Genomic DNA, 21,639 nt, shown 5'->3' on the forward strand with positions numbered 1-21,639 from the left:
AATCTCCCCTGCTCCTCCCTCCCCGGAAGTCCCATCTTTATCCAACTCAATTTCCTTTGCTTCCTTAGACCGTAGGTATAAAGCAACCACCCCACCCCCACCATCCCCTGCCAGGGATCAAACTAATAATGAAAACAGCAGCAAATGTTTCTCCCCTGTGGTGCCAGCCCATGTCTAACTGCTCTTACAGACTTTAGCTCATTTCCTTTAACAAAGGTCTATGAGGCAGATACCATCCTGACCCCATCTCACAGATGCGCAAGTGGAGTCCCAGTTAAATTGTGCATTGGAGGCCGCAAAGCCACAGCAGAGGGCGGGGATGCCAGCTCTTCCAGCCTCGGCGGGGGTGGGGAAGGACCTGGGAATTCGCCCGTCTGCTTCTCGAGGAATGAGGCCAGAGCAGAAGGGGTTAATTTAACACAGGGGTGGGTGAGACCCTCTGCCCGCTCCAGTGCGGACAGACAGAGGGACACACTGGGAATGTTAGGCCGAGGAACTGGAAAAAGCTGACCACCGAGGCCTGGGCCGCAGCCACGTCACGGGTTCCAAGATCCTGGGAGGAGGGTCTCCGCCCCCCAGCCTTCGGGCGGCCGGGGAAGAGGAGGGGGGCGCGGGGAGGCGCGCACACGCCAGGCCTGGCTGTCGAGGAGCCGGCCTCCCCGCCCGCGGGAGCCCCTTCCAGGGCAGCTCTGGGCACGCAGGTCCCGCCTCGCCCGCTCGCGGCGGCTCACCTGGCGGGGAAGCGGGAGGGGCGGGCCCGGGCGCTCGGCCAGGCCGGGAGGGAGCGGGCTGTGCGTCCGTCCCGCGGCCAGCAGCCTCGGCCGCCGCTGCCGCCGCCCCTCCCGCCTCCCTCCTCCTTGGGCCTGGCGGGCCGGCCCAGCTGGGATGCATTAGCCGCGCTGGCAGGTCCCCAGCCCCTGGAACCGCCCCTCTTCCCCCACCCGAGTGGCCGGCAGTCCCGGCAGGCGTGTGCCGGCTGCACTCAGCCGGGAGAGCTGCGGCGCCGGGGAGCTGGGGGCCCGGCTGGCAGGGAGAGATCGAGGAACCCAGGTAGCCGGTGGAGCCCAGGCTCTGCTTCCCCTGGCCAGCTGCCCTGAGGCTGCCTGGATCGCTCAGTGAGGTGAGGGCATACCCGGCCACCGGTAAGTGGGAACGAACTGGGCTGCCTCTGCTCTGGGCTCAACGACCCTTTCTGCCCCTGACTTACTGTGTGTCCTGGGGCAAGTGGCATCCGGTCTCTGAGCCTCAGCCTCTTCGCTAAGTAGGGATGAGCTCTAATCTCCATTCTGGTTCTACTTTCCCTGCCAACAAATCTGTGCCTCTGTGTTAAGGTGGGACATTTCCTTGAAAGTCTCTCTCTCCCTCCATCCCTGATCCCTGTAGCTCTCCACTCAGACTGGGACCTGGAGTGGAGGTCAGAGATTGGGAGCCAGAAGAGGACATGAACACATCCACATTTACGCCTCCACATGTACCCACACGCCACCCACAGCTGGCAGTCCTGCCATTGGCTGGCAGAAGGGAGGCCAGGATAGGGTTTGAGAGGTGGGATGTGCACTCTGGTGGGCCAGGATGAATAGGGTGGGGGTACACTTCTGTCCTAAGGAGAAGGGGCAGGAGCCTGCCTCCAAGTACTTGGGACAAGGGCCCCCTTCTGTTCTCATTTCCTATCCAGGACCAGGGGAGGGAAAGTAGGATTCCACTGGAAGGAATGAGGTCAAACTTGTATAAGAACTTCCCAACAGGAAGGCCTTTTGGAGGGGTGGTCACAGGCTGGCTGTGTGCATGTGTATATGTGCAAATTGGTATGTCTGGGTTTATCAGGTGTTATGTGTCTGTGAGCACACCTGTGTGCACGTAGGCTTGTATGCGTGCACCAGTACCACGTGTGTCTGTGCCTGTGCGTCTGCATGTGCTGAGCTGACACACGCTTGGCTCTGTGTGGGTGTGCGCCTGAGCTGCCTGTCCTGGGGGAGGCGGGATGATGTATAGCTTGGAGGGCCGCTTGCTGAGCCTGCATTGATTTATCTAGGCCCATCCATCAGGGTTTAATAAAACTAAAAGACGAGCATCCATCAGTAGGGGAGGTTGGCAACAAGGTCTGGAGCCCTGGCGACCTGCTCTACTACCTACTGTACCCATGGGGGAAGCTTCCTTGGCCGACACACAGCCCTGGAATACCTGCCAGGAGACTCATCCCATTCTCCAGCCCCTGACCTTGTAGGCGTTGGCAGGGCTGCATGTGCTGAGTCCGGTGCTAGAGCCAGGCAGGTACCTGGCTGCTTGCTACCGGCATGGTACTCAAGTACTGATTGCTTCTCACTGCTCTGATGAACAGCCTTTGCTTCAAGTTCCATCACTACCCCAACATTCCTGGCCCTCTAGGACCCTTCTAGAGCTCTCTCAATCCTGAAAACTACCATCCCGCTTCAATGGGCACAGCCAGAGGCTTCCAGGGCCTGGTTTTAGTGCTCTGCCCAGTATTCTGCTCTGGCTGGCCAGTGTTTGTGCCATACCGGTGGTTAAATATTTTGATTATCACTCTTGCCCAGATGCTCACCCCAAGCCTGTGTTGGGCCCCTGAGAGAGACTGATGCCTGGCTAGAACTCTTGCCACCCCAATACCAGAACCTGGGCTGCATGTGGAGTTGTGCGGTGGGAACTCAGGAACCTGCCTTCCTGGCCTCTGTGGTTTTTCAGGTGCTGCAGCTGTGGCTGACCCCTCTGGACCAGGATGTGGGTATCCTTGGCTCCTGGGCTGTGGCTGCTAAGTCTCTGGGCCACCTTCAGCCATGGGGCAAATACAGGTGAGATAACACAGGAGGGCCAGGGAACCACAGGTCTGCAACCGGCTCCCTGAGGTGCCGGGGTCTGTGAACACATGTGATCATGTATGTACCGGTCACGTGGGTGTTCATGGGAGAGTCTAGGGGCTGGGCTTAGGATGGCCCGAGCGTTTGCCCAGAGAGTGAGCTGGGCGCGTGTGTGTGTGTGTTTCTGTGTATGTTTCTGTTCCTGAGCACCTCTGTGTTTGCGTCTTGGCATGGCCCTACATTTATACACAGCCCTGGGCCTCTGGGGGGAGAACAGTCCTCTCTCCAGGACATAAACCCATCTTTGCGTGCTTGCTGTGGCCAGTGAGGTGGGGAGGAGCCGGCTCTGTGCTCTGCAGAAAGCAGCGCAGCATCCTGGGAATGCCCCCGTGTTCCTTTTCACGGTGGAAAATCCATGCCCCGGCCCCGCGCTCCTCCTCCACCGCCAGCCTGGATCTTCAACAGAGGGCTGCCCAGAAGTGCAGTCTGCCCCAGACTCTGGTTGGGGTAGAGGTGCCACTCTTGAGGATTCAAAGCCAGGGCAATTTGATAGGGCAACCTGCCCAGCCCTGCTGGGTGCACTCTGGGCTCAGTAGCTCCACTGCCTAGCCAGGCGGGAGCAGAACTCCTAGAACCCCGATCCGGCCAGCCAAGGGGGCAGAAAAACTCAGGTGTAGAAGCAAAAGAAAAAGGGTCGTACTGCGGGGGTAGATGTGACTGTCATTCGTATGCCCTCTGTGTGTGTGCGCGTGCGTGAGAGAGGGCATGTGCGCACCCACACATGTGTTTCTGCGTGTGTGTACGGAGTTTGCTCTCCTCTCCCTCACCGGGTCCCCTGGGGGCTGGGGCAGAAAATTTCAACATCTGTAAGGAATCTGGGCCCCTTGCCAAGGGGTGAGTCACCCATTGCTGCTGCGATGCTGAAGACAGTGATGGTCTTTCTGGCCAGACCTGGGGGCTGGGGGACGCCAGTGGGGTCACTATGCTCAGGAACACAGGATTCCAGGGGGTTGCCAGCTTCTAGGAACTGACTTTACAGTCTTGTCCCAGCTTCCCCAGCTACCTTGCTGGTAAGGCCTTTAGATTCTAGCCTCTCTGTCTGATGTAGCACCTCCTCCAGTTCTCTGCCCAGTCAGCCCCGGGGAGAGGCAACATGGCTGCCTGCCTGTCCCTTCAGGGCTTTGGAGACTTGCAATAAATTACCCCCTCTTCAGGAACTTTACCCCCTTAGCATGGCCTGCCTGGTACCTGAGGCCCTGGTGGTGCTCTTGAGCTTGTGGTCCTCTCCAACCCTCTGTCTCTTCTCCCTGTTTCACTAGATGGTTATTTAGGTGAAAAGTCATTCTGTTAGCTGAGACTTGTGTCTGGCCTGCTTGTCTGCTTTGGATGTGGGAAGTGGAACCCCACCCATCGCAGAGAACATGTGTACCAGCTGCACATGGCACCTCCAGTGGCACGAGTATCCACAACTCACAAATGTGCAGATGAGCACATGCATTCTCACATAGCACCAAGTGTGCACGCACCTGACATTTCCTGTGCCCCCACCTGCTGTGTGTTGTGGAGGGAGTGCGTGGATATCTATGGCTCCCATGTGCCTGTGCTCTGGGGCTCCCCAGAGTGTCTTCCCTTCCCTGCCTTGCTGCCTGGACCCTGACTGGGGGTGGTGGGAGATACGGGTTCCTGGAGTTCTGATCCTGGTTTTGGCACACTTGGTGGCCTTGGGCTGGGCCTCAGTCTTCCCAACTGTACACTGGGCTCCTTCTGGCTCCCTGGGCAGCCAGGGCCAGAGTGTGAGTATGTTCCCTAGGCAGGACCAGGCTAAAGGTTCAGAATGAGGTCTCTCAACTTGCCCCTTCCCAGGTTCTCCAGGAGCCCAGCCAGGCGGTACCCCAGCCTGAGTCCCCCTCAAGCTTCTTGGTCCATTCTCTTCCAGGTGAGCAGTGTCCACCCTCACAGCAAGAAGGGCTCAAGCTGGAGCACAGAAGTGACCTATCAGCCAATGTGACTGGTGAGTGTCCCTCTCACCCTGCTGTCCCTCTGCCGTCTTCCTAGAGTAGGCTATCCCTCCTCACCTGCCCGCTGAGCTCCTCCTCCGGTGTCTCCCCTGAAGGCTTCAACCTCATCCGCCGACTCAACCTCATGAAGACCTCTGCCATCAAGAAGATCCGCAACCCCAAGGGGCCTCTCATCCTGCGGCTGGGGGCAGCTCCCCTGACCCAGCCCACTCGGTAAAGCATCGGTGTGACCACTGGGACCTCTGGGCCACACCACCCCAGCCACTCACTGCAGGGCCTAAGCCCAGGGACCTCTCTGGAGGTCATGTCACCCCTCCCCCTGCCAGGAGTCAACCTTCTCTCCGCTCTGGGGCTTGCAGGGTGGGCTGCCATCTCTGACTAGCAGTGGGCGGGACCAGGTCTGCACCCCTTGTGCACCATGAGAACACCAAGATGGGGGTGGGAATCTCTCGAGTGTTTGCAGGTCTGTGTGTGTGCGTGTGCGTGCCCACGTGTGCGAAGTCCAAATCCCACCCGTCCCTGGGTGTTCTGGCCCTGCTTGCCTGGGGCCCCCACTCCCCAGGTGCTCCTCTCTCTGGGGCACCTCTGGTCTTGCTCAGCCCTTTCCATGTTCTTTTCTTTTGCTCTCAGCATCTCTCCTTCCACCCCAGCCCAATTCTTCACCATGGGGCATCCTGGAGTCTCCAGAAACCCTCACCCAAATCCGAATGGAGTGAAATAGTCATTTTCTGGGGGTTCTTTGTTTATGACCCCCCCTCCTCTGTTCAGCCTTCCACCATCAGCCTTGAAGGCTGAGCCCGGGCGGGGAAGGTCCCGGTCCTGCATCTGACGTCTCGAAGGCCTCCATAAATGTGTGCAGAGTGAAGGAGCGCCGTGTGTTTGGAGGTGTGTGCCTGTGTGTGTCTTGGGGAGGTTTTTCAGTCCTGAGCCTCAAGCACCCTCTCTGTTCCATCCCCAGACGAATATTCCCTCGGGGCCTACCGGAGGAGTTCGCGCTGGTGCTGACCTTGCTGCTGAAGAAGCACACCTTCCAGAACACGTGGTATTTGTTCCAAGTGACCGATGCAGATGGGTACCCCCAGGTAAGCCCAGCCCCCTCCTCCGCCCTCGTGGCTCCTTGCGGGCGTCAGGGCAGTGCCAGTCCAATGCAGCTTTTAGATCAGTTTGGGATTCCCGGGGCTTCCCTGCTCCCACCAGGGTCCACCCTATTCTTTTAGGAGGTACTACTCAGTTTCCCCTCTTGTGAAATGACCTTGACTTTACTATGCTTTAGCTCTAGGGCTCTGACTCTTTGTCCTGCCCTTTTCCCAATTCCACGCAGATTTCCCTAGAAGTCAACAGCCAAGAGCGGAGTCTGGAACTCCGGGCGCGGGGTCAAGATGGCGACTTTGTGTCCTGCATCTTCCCAGTGCCCCAGCTCTTTGACCTGCGTTGGCACAAGTTGATGCTGAGCGTGGCTGGACGTGTGGCCTCCGTCCATGTGGATTGCATCTCAGCCTCCTCCCAGCCTCTGGGACCCCGGCAACCCATGCGGCCTGTGGGCCACGTATTTCTGGGCTTGGATTCTGAGCAGGGCAAACCAGTCTCGGTGAGTGCTAGGTTGGGCCCTTGCTTCTGCTCCCACCTTCTGGGAGTCTGAGTGAGCTCAGTCTGTATCTGGCCAGGTCCTTCCCTTGCCCCAAATCCTCCCTGGCTCTCCATGGGCCTCCAGATGCAGCCTGAGCTGGCCTTTAAGCCCTCCATGTTCTGGTTTCTACAGAGTCCACAGCATCATCTTCCTTTCCATCTCTCCGTGCAGCTCGGCTTTGGTCCACTGCCTCCTCATCGCCCCGCTCACCGAGTACTTTCCTGCCTCCACGCCTTTGCCGGCGCTGGGACCCCTGCCTGTCCTGACTTTCCTTACAGACTGTCCTCTGCTAAGCAGGCCCAGCTTGCATGGACCTCCCCTCCCTCTTTCCTGTACATGCAGTTTTGCTTTGCTTTTGGTGACAGCTGTATTCTTGATGGTCTCCCAGGCTAGACTGGACACACCCTGAGGTCAAATTGTGGGGTGGACATCTTTGTGCCTCATGGGGGGAGGCATGCAGGATATAGAACTTTTGATAAAAGAAAATGAAATTAACTTGTGTGTCCTCTGCAGTTTGATCTTCAGCAGGCACACATCTACTGTAACCCGGAGCTTGTGCTGGAGGAGGGCTGTTGTGAGATTTTGCCAGGGGGGGTGAGTGGTGGCCACACACAGCTGGTAGGGGTTGGGCACTGCCCAGGGGCACCGTGTGCTGGAGACGGGATGGGGGTCTGGAAAGAGACTCAGGGAGGTCTTAGAAAGAGTCTGCCTCTGTACTGACCCCAGTCCTTCCCCTGCACTGAATAGTGCTCCCTGGAGTCCTCCAAGGCCCGCCGAGACACTCAGAGTAATGAGCTCATCGAGATCAATCCACAGATGGAGGGCAAGGTCTACACTCGCTGCTTCTGCCTGGAGGAGCCTCAGAATAGCAAGGTGGGTGGGCAGGGCAGACACAGAGAGACGCTCCTCCCCTGACCTACCAAGCTCTGCCACCAGACTCAGTTAGCCAAGTGGTGAAGGGCACTGGATGCCCTGTCCATTTGTACACCACCCTGTAGGACTCAGGGAGGCAGCCCACCGGGTGACCCTGTCCCCTCCCACCTGTTGGTATTGAAAGCTATGCCCATCTAGCTTGGGCACTGCTCAGACCCTCAAGGATGCCACCTAGACCCTTCTGGTAAGACTAGGACCAGTCTTGCTGCCCAGGTAGCTTCTCCAGGACAGGGATACCTGGAGTCAGAGGCCTGGGCACGCCGTTTCCCCTAGGCTCTCTCACTCGCCCAGCACCATGGCCAGCTGCCCTGTCCACTCCCAGGTTCTTTGGAGGTGGCAGGGAAGCCTGGTTCCTCCCTCAGCCCCACCTCCTGGCCGGGCCCTTCATCCCTGTCCACCCGGGCTTCATGCCAGCCTTTGGCTGCAGGAACACAGAATCCCATTGATTCGCAGCCTTATTTTCTCCGACATCACATGGGCACCAGGGGGCGGGGGGAAAGGGGCGTCTGTGGGGGTGGCCTCAGGGACCTAAGTAGGCCCTTGATACCCTGGGAGGTGCCAGACGCCAGGCTGAGGGGATACCTGGGGCCCACATACCTGCCTGGGTGCCCCTTTCTGCACAGGCCCCAGAACTGCCTCAGGGGGTTTCCCTTTGCCCTGTCTGTCCAGGTGGAGGCACAGCTGACAGGAAGAATCAACCAGAAGCCTGAGAGGGGAATGAAGGTAGAGATGGTGGGCGGGGGGAGGAGCCTGCGGTGCCCTCTGTCTGCCCTGTAGGTGCCCCGTGCAACCCCTTGGAGAAGACACTCCACCCCCACTCTTCCTGCCTGGACAGAGCTCAGGCTGCGTAGGTGCCAGCTCTGAGCAGGGAAGAGACAGGGTGGGACAGACATAGTACCTGGCCCTCTCTGGAGGCTGTTGGGCAGGGGTGTTGGAGCAGTGCTTGAACCCTGAGTTCTCTGCTCACTCCCATGTCCCTCTCTTCCCAGGTCCATCAGGAGACTGCAGCTGATGAGGTGAGCCTCCCATGGGGGCTGGCTAAAGGGCTTGGTTGAGGGGTGTCACATGAACCCTTTGGACAGGGTCTTGGGGCCTGGGGCCTGGAGCCTGGGCATGGGGGTGACAGAGGCCTGCACAACCCCCACGTTCCTCAGGGACCTGCCGCCTGCCCATGCCTGCCCCCTGCCTCTTCTTGGGTTGTGGGACAGTAGCCCTGGAGGACATTCCTGCTGAGTTGGTAGCAACTGGCCATGGGCCAGTGGGGAGAGGCCAAGCCCTGGTCATGGAACCCCTCATTTCTGCTCTTCACTCTGCCTTGACACGCTGCAGGACCCAGGGCCCACTGCTGCTCTGCTGTCTCCTCCTCTGGAAATGGCAAAATGGCTGTGGGTCTGGGTGGGTGGGAAATGAGGGGCCAGACTTGTTTTCAGGATTCCTGTCTTCATGCTGCTTTCAGATCATATGCAGGACACCATGTGTGAAGCTCTTTGGGGTGGCGCGTGTGTGCGTGTGCGCGCGCGTGTGTGTGTGTGTGTTGGGCAGGGGTGGGGTGTGGAGGGCTGATCTCCAGGGCTCAGAATTGACCTCCAGGCCTGTTCTCCCCTTTCAGTGCCCACCCTGTGTCCACGGAGCCCGGGAGAGCAACGTGAGTGAATGGAGGGTGTGCAGGGTGGGGTGGCGAGGGCTGGGAGTGGATGCTGCCTGGAGTCGGCTGGGCTGCCTCCTGGTTGAGACAAGGGGGTCTTTGTGCATGTTTGCACTCCCTCCCTGCCTGTCTCCCTGAGCTGGGCCCGACCCCACCCCCACCCTGCTAAGCAAGGCCTGCGCAGAAGATGGCCTCCTGCCCTGTGTTGGGGTCCAGGGTGGAATGGGCATGGGGTGGTGGCTGGCAGGATGGGATCGGACTTGGCTGCTGATCCCGGCTCTGCACTCCCCACGGGTGTCTGGCCTGCTCTGTTTGGAAGGCTTCACGTGTCACCTTGCAGGCCCAGGGAAGGGAAGGGCTGGCTCAGCTCACAGCTCAGGGCCACATGTTATTCCAGGGACTCAGTGGATTTTCCTCCTCTCCTTTGATAACTGGCGCTGGCCCAGCCTCCCTTTGGGGGTCCGGAAGGACAAGGGAGAGGGGCTCTATGTGAGCCCAGCTGGTACCCACCTGTGCCTCTGCCTTGGGCCGCATGAGTCACTGCTTTTCCAGTCTGACGTTCTGAGTTGACATGCCACAACCCCATCTCCCTTTAGCTCCAAGCCTCCTGATTTTGAGGGACTTCAGGAAGTACCCTCTCTGCTGCCTTTTCCTCTTTTTCTCCCATCTTCCACCAAATCTAGTAAGGCTGATGGTCCCCAGATGTGCAGAGGTTACCATGGCAACTGAGTGCCATGTTATCCCAGCAACTGGGGGGTGTGGCTAGGCAAAGCCAGGCAGTTAGAGAAAGTAGATTAGACCCCTCTGCAAGATCCTAGAAAACAAGTCTTGCCCCTCATTTCCCACTGACCCAGTTTTAAAGCCATGGAAATAGAGTCAGCATACTGAAGGGGCTGGGATTCAGGCTCTGGGGTCCTGCCATTATGCTGTGTGACCCTGGCTGAATTGCTTGCCCTCTCTAGGCCCCTGGTTTCCTCCCTCTTCCCCAAGGTATAATACTCTCTTCTCTGTCCCCTCAGGTCACACTTGGTTCCTCTGGCCCCAAGGTGAGTCCTGACAGGTGCTCCTGCCTCCTTCGGTAGTCCCATCCCATCCCATAGCATGTAGCCCTGTGGTCGTATGTTTATATCAGGACTGTCTGGACCGGACTGAGCATGGGGTGATTAAGCATGTATGTGCTGGAGAGAGCAGGGGCTCATGTGTGTATAAAGATGTCAAGAGCTGCCCTTCTCTGAAGGCCTACTGTGTGCTAGGCCCAGGGCCAGGGCACTCTCGTTTTCCTCCAGGGGAAACTGAGACCTGCTGTGTGCACGTGTATATGACTGGGTGTGTCAGAGCTATTGTGTGTGGACGCAGCTATGTGCATCTCTGGGACACATGTTCACGTGTGTAGCCCACTGGACTGGGGGTCAAGCCCGTATCCCTGTGTGCCTCGTGGGTCACAGAGCTGAGTGGTGGGGTGGGCAGGTGAGAGATGAGTTGCTCTTGCATGTGCTCATGTGTGGTGCCTCTCGGAACCAACCTCACGGAGAGTGGGCTGCGGGCTGGCTCTGTGCCGTCGCGCCTCCGGCACATCCCATTCTCCCTTTGATACAACCCTTGAGGCAGGAGTTGATGTGAACCCCATTTTATTGGTGGGGAAACTGAGGCCCAGAGAAGTGACATGACTTGTTCTGGGTCACATGCTAGCAAGATGTGAACTCAGGCAGCCTGATCCTCAGCATGGCGGGTTTCTGCCACCCTGTGTGTGTGACTTTGCATGCGTGACTGTGTGCTGCTCCGGATGTGCTGCTTGTGAGCTGCGAGCTTGCACATGAGACTCTAGGTTTGCCATATATGGCCTCTCGGGGTGGCAGGAGCATGTGGATGATGTGTGGCGTCCATGTGCTGCGTGCACGGTGGGGGGTGTGGCAGGGATAGATGCTCGGCACGTGCATGTGTGTGGGGGGTGCACTTTCATGGGGTGGCTGGGTGGAGGAGCCCAGGAGTGGGGGAGCACCTCCTGGAGGCTCCCGTGTGCTCCTTCGGGTCACAAACACCATTCTGGCTTCACCCACAGGGAGGGAAAGGTGAACGAGGCCTGCCGGGTCCGTCAGGCCCCAAAGGAGAGAAGGGAGCACGGGTAGGTGGCCCGCCATACCCACACCCTTCCCAGCTGGGCCCTGGGGTGGGGCAGGATGGGAGCCATCACCCCATCCTCTCAGCAGGAAGTTCGGCCCAGTGGGGGCTGAGGGGGTCCTTCTAGGGGTCAGTGTGTGGAGTCCTCTATTTTCTAGGGATATCTGGGTCTTTCCTCGCACAGTGGGTCTAGGGTGACTCGCCTGGCAGGTCCCAGCTCAGATCCCGTTCCTCACCCCCAGGGCAACGACTGTGTTCGAATCTCCCCGGATGCTCCTCTTCAGGTAAGACCTGGAGGTGAGGCCCGTTTCAGGGCCAAGACGGGGTCAGCTTCTCCGCACCCCGTCACTCCAGCCCTGGGCCCTCTCAACACCTTGTCTCCCTGTTCAGTGTGCAGAAGGTCCAAAAGGAGAGAAGGGGGAGTCCGGAGGCTTGGTGAGTGTGGGACCTGGGAGAGGGCAGGGGTGGCGGTCCTGGCCCAGCTTCTCCCTCCCTTCATCACTTCTTTTGTGCCCCCTCCTCACCTCAGGGACCCTCAGGACTCCCAGGCTCAACAGGCCAGAAGGTAACAGGCCTGGATTTGGAGTGGTGGGTGTCGGGTGGTCTGTTCCCTGCAGCATGAGGAGGGAGGTGTCCAGGGGCTTCATGGAAGATGGTGTCAGTGGGCGGAGTGGCCAGTCCCCTTCCCACCGCTCCAGCCCCTGCCCTGTCCCCACACCACCACACATGGAGAAATGCCACAGCCTCCCGACTAGGGGCCTGCTGCGTCTGAGGCTCTTTCTGTTGTCTGCCCTCCTGGGAAGCCGTCCATTTTCAGGGGAGGCAGAGACCAGGGCTCTGGAGGGCAGTTGGAACGCCCCAGCCTCTTCTTTCCTGGTCACTTTGTCTCTTTTTCCCCAGGGCCAGAAAGGCGAGAAGGGTGACGGAGGCATCAAGGGCTTGCCTGGAAAGCCAGGCCGCGATGTATGTTGCTGGGGACCCTCGCCCGCTACGCCCCTGGCCTGGGTGGAAACGCGAGAATTTAGGCAGGCTTCCCACGCCCACCTCCCTGCTCAGCGGGCACATGGGCCAGGGAGGGGAGCGGCTATGCCCAGAGGCACAGTAAGAATGGGGACGAAAAGGCCTGCAACCCAGGCCTCCAGGCCCCTGCCGCAGAGTCCTGAGGATGACGTTTGACAACCTTGGAGCGTTGGGTTGGGGTCTGTGCTGGGGGGAGCAGCAAGAATGGACAGGGGTTACTTCCTTGCCTGTCCCAGTGGGGAGGTGCCAGTCTGTCCTTCCACCCTGCCTCCCTCCCCACAGGGCCGTCCTGGAGAGATCTGTGTCATTGGGCCCAAGGGGCAGAAGGTAAGCGAGGGTCTGGAGGTAGAGAGGGCAGCGGGGCTGAGCTGGTCACTGACTCACCCTCACTTGTGTCTGTGCCAGGGAGACCCTGGCTTTGTTGGGCCTGAAGGTCTGGCAGGAGAGCCTGGACCCCCTGGTCTTCCCGGACCCCCTGGGATAGGACTGCCTGGAACCCCCGTGAGTACCCCGTTGCCTCTCCTGCTGTCCTTTTCTAAGACCCCCTCCCTCACCCTGGTCAGGGCTGGGGAGGGTAAGGCCTTGTCCAAGAGGTCCTGGTTGGAAGGGGTTTAGGGTAAAAGATCTCACTGTGCAATAGTGATGGGTCCCTGGGAGACTTTTACCCACTCTATTTTTCTGCCCTCAGGGGGACCCAGGTGGCCCTCCAGGCCGGAAGGGAGACAAGGTAAGCCCAGGCAGGGTGTGGGCATATGGGGCAGCTCATTGCTCAGTAGGTAGGGAGGAGGAGACGGGAAGAGCGGCTTCTTGCAGCATGTCCAGGGAAGAGGTCAGGCATTTGGCTGAGGAGGCTTAGTTCAGCCCAGCCAGGCCCTTGGTGCTCACTGAGGTAGGCCTTGGCCTGTGTTCCAGGCGGGCGGACAGGCAGACCTAAACCTAGTAATGACAAATTGGCTTTTATTGCAGGGCCCAAACCCACTTTAGGGCCTTGTGTCTTGATGAGCAGAAAGCCCTGGAAATGTCTTATCTGCTGAGCTTTCTCTGAGGTCACTCAGGACACCTCCTCACCCGTTACCCCGGCGAAGGGTACACAGAGGCCTCCTTTTCTACCTTCGTTTGTTTTAGTTAGACATGGAGGACAGGGAACAAGAAGGGAGGTTTGCCAAACATATGGACCAAATGGAGATGGGAGATTTGGCAGAGATTCTTTTGCCATTCACAGAGGGGACTGGGTGGGGAAGGGGAGAATGGGAAAGGTCACATCGTTTAACTTTCTTCTGACCACAGGGCAGCTCTGGGACACCAGGAAAGGAGGGCCCTGGTGGGAAACCCGTGAGTGACCCTGATCTGGTGGGAGAGGGGCCCCTACCCAGCATGTCCCATCTGTTCTTCAAGACCTCCAGAGTGTGGGGGCTAGGTCCTTGGAACCTCTCTTGGCACTCCAGTCCCCCTCCCTGTCTCTGATGTCCCCTGCTTCTTCTCCAACAGGGGAAGCCAGGGATGCCAGGGTTGAAGGGAGAGAAGGTGAGTCCCAGGCCTGCTGCCCAAGGTTGGGGTGGGAATGGAAGCTCCTCTCTGCAGATGACACAGCTTCAAGGACCTGGGCCCAGGCTCAGCCTTCCTAAGCCTGTGACATGTGGCTTTGCCATCCAGGTGGTCTGTGAATGAGGCAGGTGATTAGCTAGCTCTCTCTCAGCCCGAGCTTCCGCATCTGTCAATGGGACACATTCCTTCTTTATAGCTTGCTGTGGGGATGTAGTTTTGTGATGTTCAGGACTTGTATCTTAGGGGTGCCAGGGATTAAACCCAGAGGTGCTTAATCACTGAGCCTCATCCCCAGCCCTTTATATATTTTTATTTTGAAACAGGATCTTGCTAAGTTGCTTAGGGCCTCACTAAGTTGCTGGACTGACTTTGCACCTGCCATCCTCATGCCTCAGCCTCCCAAGCTGCTGGGATTACAGGCACACGCCACCACACCCAGCCCTGCCATCTACTTCAATGTTGGGGACAGTGTGTTGGTCACCTACCCAGTGTCTAGAGCTGTTGCAGATGGGAGGCACTTGACCTTCTCCAAGGTTTTGAGCCCCATCCCATCCTCTTGTGGTCTTTCCTTTCTTCTAGGGTGACCCCTGTGAAGTGTGCCCAACGCTGCCTGAAGGGTTCCAGAACTTTGTGGGGCTCCCTGGAAAGCCAGGGCCTAAAGGGGAACCTGGTGATCCTGCACCAGCCAGGGTAAGTGCCCTGAGGGACACCCCTCAAACACACACCTCACACACAGAGACCAACCCTGGGGGCATGATCATAGAGAGGAATGGGGCAGAGGGACTAGGTGCTTCTCATGGCTGCAGAGCTTATGGGCAGAAGGTCAAGGCGATAAGGGGTATGAACCATAGAGCTTAGGGCTGAACTAGAGTGTCACCCCAGGTCTCCATGGCAACTTCCTAGGGCTTTCCAAGAGACTTTAGGATGCCTTTTGGGGAAGCTGGGGTGAAGCCAACCCTTATTGTGAATGAAACTGTGCCTGAGTCTGTTATTGGCTGAAGCGAAGGAAGGGAGTGGGCTGGGCTGGGCTGGGGTCTTGGCCTGGACTCCCCACCCAACTCTCTCACAGATCCTCTGTTTCAGGAGGGCCTGCAAACGGTCGGACAGAAAGGCGATAGGGTACGTACAGGAGCTTTCCACTGGGGTAATTTCCCCTGGCCTCATTTCCCTCATTGGTTCCATGGGTTGACAAGTCATGTTTCTGGGGTGCTGACCTCAAACCCCTGGGTGTTTGAAGGGTTTGTGTTGTGTCACATTGCTGACCTCCTATATGGCCAGGGAATTTGGGGTGCCCCAACATGCCCAGTCTCAGCCCGTAAACCATTGTTCTCTGCAGGGAGACCCTGGCATCCAAGGCATCAAGGGAGAGAAGGTGAGGGAGCCCCTGCCCTGGCTGCCCCTCGGCCTACTCGGAGCCTTTCTGATCTCTTGTCTTCCTTCCCCAGGGGGAACCGTGTTCATCCTGCGGCTTAGTTGTAGGGGCCCAGCACCTTGGGCCCTCTACAGGGGCTAAAGGAGACATGGACTTTCCTGGCTCTGGTTTGCCTGGCCTTCCGGTGAGTGACCCACACTTGCCACACTGGTGGCCTTCCTGGCTGTTCAGGCCTCAAGTCTTGGAGGGGGACCATGAGACAGGTGTCCTGAACCTGCATCCTGATCCCTCCCTCCATCCCTGGGCTGCCCTGGGCTATTTACCCTGGGGCTTCCTCTGAGCCCCTTGAAGTGCCACTTGTATAGCAGAAGAAACTGTCCAGCTATCTGCAGGGTGGGCCTCACACCTTCCTCTTTCTGGTTGGACACTGGGACACTGGGGTCTTGGGAACAGGGAGGTGCCGTGACTCTGTCCTGGTTGTTTTTCAGGGGAAATCTGGGGCTCCAGGGCTAAAAGGAGAGAAGGTGAGACCTGGGCTCGATGCCAGGGGTGCCAGGGCTTCTTGGCAGGGAGGCAGGGCAGGGGTGGCCCTGGGCAGGGCACAGGGGTAGAGATCAAGCTGTAAATTCACAGTGAAATGCATTCATCAGTATTTTGCAGACCACAGTCAAAGAATTTATTTCTGAGAGCCTTCATATTCTCCAGGAGATTTCCATAGTGTTTAATGATAATCTAAAACTATTAAGCACATTCAATACTACCTTATAATAAAATAATATTCAGCACTTCTTTTCTGCTTATTTTGTGCTGGGCGCTGTTCCAAGCCTTGCACGTATATTAACTTTTTTTTATCCTTCCCATACCTTGTGGGGAAGCTGGCTATTATTCCCATTTTAAAGATGAGGAAAGAGAAGCAGAGAAAGGCCGAGTAAGCTGCCCAAAGCCACATGGGTGTTTGAATGCAGAACTGGGATTGGAGCCCAGAAGTCTGGCTCCAGAGTCTATAATCTTCACTGCTCGGCCGGGTCACTCAATTTCAGTGCCTGTGTTAACGTTTGTATTTATGATTGTGTTAGAGACAAATGACAGCATTGAACTTCTAATGGGGTGTTACTCAAATGAGGGGTTCTGTGGGCGTACCAGTGCTCAGCGATACGTGTGCAGGCTCCATGCTCACAGGCAACCCTCTCGGCATTTCCCAGATAGAGTTTTGCATGTCCCCCTCCCCCAGCCCCGCCACCTGCTTCTTCTCTCATCTTTTCTATGTCAGCAAATGGCATCGATTCAGATCCCCAAATCCCAAACCTGGTGTCATCCTTGAGTCCTCCCTTCCCTCTCTCATTCTCCCCTCCGTCTGATCCAGCGGCAGGTCCTGGCAGTTCTGCCATAGCGTCTCCCTGAGCCTCCCCTGCTCCTCTCTACCTCCACTGCCACCACCTCAGTCTGGGTCCCCATCATGTCTCACCTGGATGGCGGCAGCTCCTCTGGTCTGCCTGGGGCCACTGCAGCCCTTCAACAGTCCATTTATCATCCAGTAGCTAATGTGGCTTTGTAAAAAGGAACTCAGATCACATTTTCTCCCTGCTTACAATTCTTCTGGGACTTGACTTTGCACCACAGTCCTGCTGGGCTTCACCCTGGATGACCCCGCCCTGCCTTCCTTTCCAAGTTTGTCTGGGTTTCTCTCCTCTGCTTTACTGTGCTTTAGCCATACTGGCCCCGCTTCTGTCCGGAATATTTCAAGATCATTCCCACCTGTGAAATTCTCCTACCAGAAGCATCTAGAACATTTTCCCCTCTCACCTTCCCCCTTGTCTTTTACCAGCTGACCTATTTTCATCTCTCAGGTAATAATCGTGTTGTTACTTCTCTGACCACCTTGTCTAAAATGAGCTCGTGTCTTCCTCTGTCCTCACCTTGGTTGTCCCCTTCATAGCATTCGTCACTGTTTATGATCATTGTTTAAAAGGTTCCAAGCTGTTCACATACCCAACACCTAGCCCCGTGCACGGCGCAGAAGGGCATTCAATAAACAGCAGGTGGATAAACGAGTGGGTGCCCTCTGGGTGCTGGGTCTGTGGTGAGGGTGGATCTGGGCTTCTGAAGTGAGACAGGAAGTGGAAACATAGCTTCTAGGCAGTGACTGGCCATCGACTCTCTTGGGGACTTGGGGAACTCCCTTTCCCTCTCCAGGCCTCTGTGACTCCAGGCAGGAGATAAGAGGGTGGCCTCGACATCCCAAGGGGCTGCTCTTATGGTTCCAGGCTTGGGATCACTCTCTGCAGCCTCATCCTGCCTTTGACCATTTGTTCTCTGTTTGACCCTCAGGGTAATTTCGGGGATGCTGGACCAGCTGGCAGTCCGGTAAGGATGCTTTGGATGGCAGCAGCTCGGGTCAGGAGGAGGGCAAGGGGGGAGGTGCTGCCCACTGCCCGGGAGCTGATGGGCTTGGGCTGTGCCTCTGCATGGCCCAGGGTGATGCTGGCATCACATGTGACTCCTTCTCATGTAGGGGCCCCCAGGACCTGTGGGACCAGCAGGTATCAAAGGGGCAAAGGTGAGTCTGGGGCATCCCTGTGTGCAGCGGGACATACACCTGAGATAGACACTCGTCTTGCTCTGCTGTTCACCCTATGGGCTCCTCACTGCCTATAGGGTAAAATCCACCTCCTTAGCATGGCGTCAAGACCCTGACGACCTGGTCCCCACCTTGGTTTCTCTCCTGCGTCCCCATAGTCTCTCCCAGCAGAGGTGCTGTGTCAGATCTGGCTGTATTCTGCAGCCCCGGATCCCAAGTGGAGCCCTAGAGCCCCAGGGCCTATGGACCCCTAAACTGGCCTCCTTGCTTGCAGGGGGAGCCTTGTGAGCCATGCCTAGCACTGTCCAAGCCTCAGGATGGGGATGGCCGAGTGGTGCACTTGCCTGGCCCAACTGGAGAGAAGGGGGAGCCTGGGCTCCCAGGCTTTGGCCTTCCAGGAAAGCAGGTGGGTCCGGGGAGCCTCTGGAGGTGGCTGTGGGCAGGGCTGGAGAGAGTGGAGGAGTCCTTCCTGCGTCTCTTGACTCCCTGGGCAGTGGAGAGCAGTGGGGTCGACGCCTGTCTCTCAAGCAAGGTATCCTGATGAGCTCTGTTCTTTATCCTGGGACACAGCACAGGAGGGCCGGCAGGAGGGGCAGCACCCCCAAACCAGACAGGCCTGGCTTCTAATCCCAACTCTGCCTTTTTTTGGATCTTTGGCTTGAACGCTTCAGTTCTGTTCTCTGTGCCTCTGCGTTCTGCCCTGGAGTGTGGTAAAGCTGCCCACGTGTGAGGCAGTGATGCAGAAGTGACCTTTAGGGCCCTGGGCATTCTTGTTACTGCTTTAATAGTAACATCAAATGGCGGCCCAGGGGACGCTATGTGCCATGTGCTGCTTCACACATATCAGCTCTTCTCACTCATCTCACCAGAACCCCATGGGGCAGAAGCCTCTGCTATTTTATCACCTCCATTCAACAGATGGTAAACTGAGGCACATAGGAAGGGTAATCCATTCACGTCACACAGGCAAGGAGTGTGGCTCCAATCTCCTCTCCACCTACACAGATTCCTCCACTAGCTGAGAGCAGAGTGTCTGTTTTGCTTTCTGTGGTGTCCCCTGTTCTGACATGGTGCTGGGTGCTCAGGCGTGTCCAGTTTGGGTGAATGGGTACTGGGAATGCTCTCTCCCCAGGGCAAGGCTGGAGAGCGTGGACTGAAGGGGCAGAAGGTGAGAGAACCCAGGGGGCACATGGGGGTGGCCAGCTCTTCCAGATGCCCTCCTCCCTTCTTTTCCTGGTTGACCTGTGTCCGCTCTGCGCTCCCTTCCCAGCCCCCAGCCCCAGTGAGGGACCGTGAGTGCCCACAGGTCCTAAGGGGGCAACCCACCCCCTGCTGGGCCACCCCCACACTCTTTGAACCCCACTTCTTACAGGGTGATGCTGGGAATCCTGGAGACCCTGGAACACCAGGCACCACAGGACAGCCAGGACTGTCAGGAGAGCCTGGGGTTCGGGGCCCTGCAGGGCCGAAAGGAGAAAAGGTCAGCCAAGGGGGCAGTTCGTTGCATGGGCAGGAAGAAACCAGGTGGAGCGTGAATGAGGGGAGAATTGCAGAGCAAGCCATGAGCCTCAAAGGAGGCCGGAGTCACTGGGTGGAGGTTCTGAAGCTCTTTCCACCTCCGAGCATTGGGGACCTATTTTGATTTCCCAGGTTGAGGTTGGGGCAGTAGAGAGGTAGAACTTCCAGAGGAACATGGGGACCCCTTTTAGTGCTTCCTAGCCTGGTTGTAGCCTTGGCTCACTGGCTCCTGTCTACCTATCCCTGATCAGGGTGATGGCTGCACTGCCTGCCCCAGCCTGCAGGGGGCGCCAACCAACATGGCTGGGCTGCCTGGGAAGCCTGGCCCCAAAGGAGAGCAGGGCCCCGAAGGTGTGGGCCGGCCTGGCAAACCGGTGAGCTCCAGCTTCCTGCCCTCTGGTCCTTCCCTGCCCGGGATTTGCCTTCTCTTCCTCCTGCCCCCCTTTCCCTGTGGTGATTCCACAGGCTCCCTTGTGCCTTTCAGGGCCAGCCTGGTCTACCAGGAGTCCAAGGACCCCCAGGACTGAAGGGCATACAGGTATGTGTGGGGCCTGGACTGCAGCTGTGTGGATGAGGGTAGGGACATTTGAGGTCGAGGGCTTGGAGGGGGCACGTGGACGGGTACAGAGTGGGGAGAGGGTAAAGGGGAAGGGGCTGGGGAGAGAGGAAGGGCAATTCATGGATCTTGAGTCGGGGGTTGTACCTCTACCTCTTCAGGGAGAGCCAGGACCTCCAGGAATGGGAGCCCAGGGGCCCCAGGTGAGTCTCCAGCCCTACCTCTGCCTGCCGACCTTCCTTTGCCTACCAGCCAGCCCACTCCCATCTACTCCCCAAAACACAAACCCTGCTGCCCCCAGATACTCGAGGGCCCAGCTCTGGGACCAGGTGTGGGACAGCAGCCCTGGCCTGCTGTTGCTTGTCAGGTTCATGGCTTTAACCCCCATCTCTGACCCTCGGGGTCTCCTTGGGGAGCTCCCCTGATTTGGGCTGGTAGATGCCCCACACTAGACCAGGTCTGCCAATGGTGTGGGGCCAGTGGGGCGGGCGGGCTGGCGCTGCCGAGTCTCAGTCCGCCCTGTCTGACTTACAGGGAGAGCCTGGAGTCCAGGGCGCGCCGGGCGTTCAGGTACGGCTGCCTCGGGCCTGGTGGAGACTGGTAGGGGAAGGGGCCAGTCTCGGAGGATCGGAGACAGCTGACGTGTTTCCGTCTGCAGGGATTTCCAGGACCTCGGGGGCCACCTGGCCCTACTGGCGAAAAGGGTGACCAGGTGAGCCTCTGCCTCTGTGAGAGCTGGACCCTCGGGGCTTTTGGGTGTCCGAACCCCTGCAGGGGACTTGGGAGCAGAGGCTGAATGACGCCCACCAGAGGACTGTCCAAGACCAGCCTGGTACTTCACCGCTGCAGGATCATGCTGACCTCTCACCTTGTCCCTGCAACCTTTGTGTCCTCCCTTCCCCAGGGATCTCCAGGGGCGAAAGGAGCCACCGGATCTGTGGGACCCCCTGGTGCCAGTGTCTCTGGACCTCCGGTAAGAGCCCCCTCTGTGCTGCATGCTGGGGATATTGCTGGAACCACGACTCTGCTGTTGGGAGGCGGACACGGAGCCGACCCTGCCTGTCCCACAGCTTGAGCAAGGGAGGAGAGCATCCCTGGGCCGAGGGGAAGGAAGGTGCTGTGGGGAGAGCCCTTGGGTTGTAACCAAAACCATCACTGCCCTTTTTTTTCCTCTGCTCTGTTATTTTTAGAAATATTTTTATCATTTTTTTCCTTTCAATTCACATGGAATGGTTGCACATATTTGTGGGGTGCTGCATGATCATTTGAGTCCACACATACAACCTGTAACGTTCAGGTCAGGGCACTTGGCATTTCCATCTCCTCTTCATTTCTTTGTGTTCGGAGCCTTCAGCTCTTCTTCTGCTTCTTCTCAAATACTTGATAGGTCATGGTAAACTGTACCACCTACTGTGCTGCAGAGCACTAGAAATGGTTCCTCCTGTCTACCAGTGTTTTAGTACCAGCCTCCCTTCCCCCTCGACCTCTAGAAATCACCTTTCTACTCTCTTCAACTTTTTTTTTGGCAGCAGGGTCGGGGAGCACCAGGGATTGAGCTCAGGGATTCACAACCACTGAGCCACATCCCCAGCCCTATTTTGTATTTTATTCAGCGACAGGGTCTCACTGAGTTGCTCAGCACCTCACTTTTGCTGAGGCTGGCTTTGAACTCGAGATTCTCCTGCCTCAGCCTCCCAAGCCACTGGGATTACAGGCGTGCACTGCCATGCCCAGCTTACTCTCTTCAACTTTGAGATCGACTTTTCTAGTTTCTGCAGAGGAGAGAACATGCCCACCGCCATATTTTGAGCAGCAGCCATGCTAAGGCCCTGTGCTAAGCTCTGAACACAGACTCACTTCCTTCTCAAAACAGCCCTTGAAGGGAACTGTTATTGT

The 21,639-nt window shown here is 57.7% G+C and overlaps 1 protein-coding gene across 6 annotated transcripts in view; it reads left to right on the top strand.

The window, feature by feature from the left end:
* The first annotated feature begins 776 nt into the window (after positions 1-776).
* Col16a1 (collagen type XVI alpha 1 chain) overlaps positions 777-21,639 on the top strand; it is a 47,912-nt gene continuing 27,049 nt past the window's right edge. Inside the window, exons 1-38 of one of the 6 annotated variants that reach the window (XM_047547855.1) lie at positions 777-1,120; positions 2,701-2,807; positions 4,750-4,824; positions 4,927-5,044; positions 5,790-5,913; positions 6,153-6,419; positions 6,972-7,052; positions 7,206-7,331; positions 8,061-8,114; positions 8,381-8,407; positions 9,001-9,036; positions 10,056-10,082; positions 11,096-11,158; positions 11,397-11,438; positions 11,545-11,589; positions 11,684-11,719; positions 12,055-12,117; positions 12,457-12,501; positions 12,580-12,675; positions 12,863-12,901; positions 13,462-13,506; positions 13,663-13,698; positions 14,299-14,409; positions 14,803-14,838; positions 15,056-15,091; positions 15,165-15,275; positions 15,580-15,615; positions 17,420-17,455; positions 17,604-17,648; positions 17,944-18,075; positions 18,802-18,837; positions 19,042-19,149; positions 19,439-19,561; positions 19,672-19,725; positions 19,905-19,946; positions 20,278-20,313; positions 20,402-20,455; positions 20,648-20,716. In XM_047547855.1, coding sequence (XP_047403811.1) covers positions 2,735-2,807; positions 4,750-4,824; positions 4,927-5,044; positions 5,790-5,913; positions 6,153-6,419; positions 6,972-7,052; positions 7,206-7,331; positions 8,061-8,114; positions 8,381-8,407; positions 9,001-9,036; positions 10,056-10,082; positions 11,096-11,158; positions 11,397-11,438; positions 11,545-11,589; positions 11,684-11,719; positions 12,055-12,117; positions 12,457-12,501; positions 12,580-12,675; positions 12,863-12,901; positions 13,462-13,506; positions 13,663-13,698; positions 14,299-14,409; positions 14,803-14,838; positions 15,056-15,091; positions 15,165-15,275; positions 15,580-15,615; positions 17,420-17,455; positions 17,604-17,648; positions 17,944-18,075; positions 18,802-18,837; positions 19,042-19,149; positions 19,439-19,561; positions 19,672-19,725; positions 19,905-19,946; positions 20,278-20,313; positions 20,402-20,455; positions 20,648-20,716 — 2,583 coding nt within the window. In that variant the 5' untranslated portion in view covers positions 777-1,120; positions 2,701-2,734. Of the gene's footprint in view, positions 1,143-2,700; positions 2,808-4,749; positions 4,825-4,926; positions 5,045-5,789; positions 5,914-6,152; positions 6,420-6,971; positions 7,053-7,205; positions 7,332-8,060; positions 8,115-8,380; positions 8,408-9,000; positions 9,037-10,055; positions 10,083-11,095; positions 11,159-11,396; positions 11,439-11,544; positions 11,590-11,683; positions 11,720-12,054; positions 12,118-12,456; positions 12,502-12,579; positions 12,676-12,862; positions 12,902-13,461; positions 13,507-13,662; positions 13,699-14,298; positions 14,410-14,802; positions 14,839-15,055; positions 15,092-15,164; positions 15,276-15,579; positions 15,616-17,419; positions 17,456-17,603; positions 17,649-17,943; positions 18,076-18,801; positions 18,838-19,041; positions 19,150-19,438; positions 19,562-19,671; positions 19,726-19,904; positions 19,947-20,277; positions 20,314-20,401; positions 20,456-20,647; positions 20,717-21,639 lie in introns of those variants that run through there. The other 5 variants (XM_047547857.1, XM_047547854.1, XM_047547853.1 and 2 more) reach the window with 5 other exon arrangements.

This window comes from Sciurus carolinensis, chromosome 1, assembly GCF_902686445.1.
Source record: "Sciurus carolinensis chromosome 1, mSciCar1.2, whole genome shotgun sequence".
In the NCBI taxonomy this organism is placed as follows: Eukaryota; Metazoa; Chordata; class Mammalia; order Rodentia; family Sciuridae; genus Sciurus; species Sciurus carolinensis.